We start from the raw sequence: 2,045 nt of genomic DNA, 5'->3' as shown, positions 1-2,045 counted from the left end.
GACGGTACATATGGCCGGTGCGGTGCGGTGCGGTGCGGTGTTGTCGGTGGACACGATCCAAGCACCAAGAAGCCAACGTTCCTACGTACATGCACCAACTTCTTCTTTTTTTGCTAGAAAAATACACCCACTCTTGGACACGTACGTATGCATGTACGTACTCGGGCTCCAAGCATGATGCATGGGATGCTCCTCTCCTACTCACTCAGCATGACAGTATTTTGTTTCCTCTACCCAAACTCCAACGTAGCCAGCTGTGACCTGCCTTTCGCCTTTCCTCTTTTCTGATCGATTCCTTGCTTGTCCCGCGCCATCATGCCGATCGATCCATCGATCAGCGACGATCCACACGGGAACTTTCTTGCAACACACAACTTTTGGGAAGTTGCAAGTCACGGGAATCGACCGGCCCGGAGAAAGCGCCTTTCCACGTCAACCTCACACCTCGCTAGCTAGCTCCTGGAAAACTAGCTAGTAGCTTTTCAACGAACCGACCGACTAAGTTTGCGCGTCGTTGATCGATCAGCTAGTAGTACTCGTACAACGTAATGTATTATTGTTAATTATCTCAACGTATGTGGTGCACCGATCAAACTAATTTTGTCCATTCTACGTACAAGTGAAGAGAAACGAGGCCAGAAAATGGCTCATTCACTCGTGCCAGTCAAACAAGCGAGTAATGATGCACATTTTGTGAAGAAATGTTCGGTCCAAGCGCAGTACGCGAAAACAATCACTCCCAACACGGGAAAGTAATAGCAACGATCGAGTATATATGCCACTACACGAGTACATCAATTATAACAAGAAAAAGGATGAGGCACTGAGGAAAGGCACAAGATTCTTGCGATCACTAGCCACATATATTATGCTCCCAAGAAACTATAGCCAGCAATATATAGTCGCTCCACTCACTACCCAAAAGCCAGCTGAGCAATGAACCAATACACATGAGTTGATGAGTACGATAGCTAAATATTAATGGTGCCCCATTATACATATGGAGTATATATCAAGAATCGACTACGAACGGAAAGGAAAAAATGTTGGAGTGCTAGCTTAGCTAGTAACTGATGGATGATCATACTAGTAACCGACGAGGGCAGCAGTGGCAGTTACGGCGGTCACCAAGCAGAGCGCGACCGCCGAGGCGCTGCCCCTGGTCGCGGACGAGGACGGCGGGGACCGGTAGTACCAGGGGTACCACGGCAGGATGGGGTTGGGCGGCGGTGGCGCAGGCCCGAAGTTGCCGCCACCTCCTCCGCCTCCGCCACCACCACCTCCCCCGCCGGCGGGAGGCTGGTAGAAGCCGGGAATGTAGCCCCCAGAGGGCGGCGGGTAGCTCCAGGACGACGGCGTCGGCGGGGAGTTCCCCGAGGACGACGGAGGTGGGTACGCGTAGCCAGAGCCGGAGCCGGATGGCGAGGAGGGTGGCGGCGGGCAGTCGGCGCTGGAGGCCGGGGGCGTGGGCGGCGGCAGCAGGCACGGGTAGGGGCAGTCGGCCGGGTAGGTGTCGGCGACTGCGACGTCGAGGAGGAGCGCGGAGAAGACCAGGATCACGAGCAGCCTGTAGGACGCCATGGCCGAAAGCGACGGGAGTGCAGTGCGGTGCTGAGCGTGTGAGCCTGTGAGAGAGATGGCAGTGGGAGTGTAGCTAGCTAGCTGGTGCGGTGGTGTGTAAATGTGGGAGAAGTGGAAGGAAGTGATGGAGACGTGAGGGGGAAGAAGAGGAGAGGAGAGGGGAGGAATGGTCTCCGGGGTTGGGTGGGCTTATAATTGGAGAGGAGGATGGAAAGGCATGGGGGTGGTTTGTGTTGTTAAGTGTACCTGCTAAATGCATGCTACTTCCTCTCTTTCACTTTACAGGGCGTGCGCGTACCTTTAGGTTGTCAATTTGACTAACCTAATACAAGTCGTATATTACAAAAAATGTACCAATATAAACTTCAGATGTTCTATTTTCAAAAGGTATAATTTTTGTGTTATATAGTTTATATTAGGGTGATAAAACTGGCAATCTAGGTATACGCGTAGGACTTGTAATC

At 52.4% G+C, this 2,045-nt stretch overlaps 1 protein-coding gene across 1 annotated transcript; it reads right to left on the bottom strand.

The window, feature by feature from the left end:
* Positions 1-753: 753 nt before the first annotated feature.
* LOC123057471 (anther-specific protein SF18) lies at positions 754-1,762 on the bottom strand. The gene has a single exon (XM_044480429.1). The coding sequence runs from the start codon at positions 1,579-1,581 to the stop codon at positions 1,087-1,089; it is 495 nt and encodes a 164-aa protein (XP_044336364.1). The 5' UTR covers positions 1,582-1,762; the 3' UTR covers positions 754-1,086.
* Positions 1,763-2,045: the final 283 nt, after the last annotated feature.

Source organism: Triticum aestivum, chromosome 3A (assembly GCF_018294505.1).
Source record: "Triticum aestivum cultivar Chinese Spring chromosome 3A, IWGSC CS RefSeq v2.1, whole genome shotgun sequence".
NCBI lineage: Eukaryota > Viridiplantae > Streptophyta > Magnoliopsida > Poales > Poaceae > Triticum > Triticum aestivum.
This window is presented reverse-complemented; position numbering and strand designations above follow the sequence as displayed.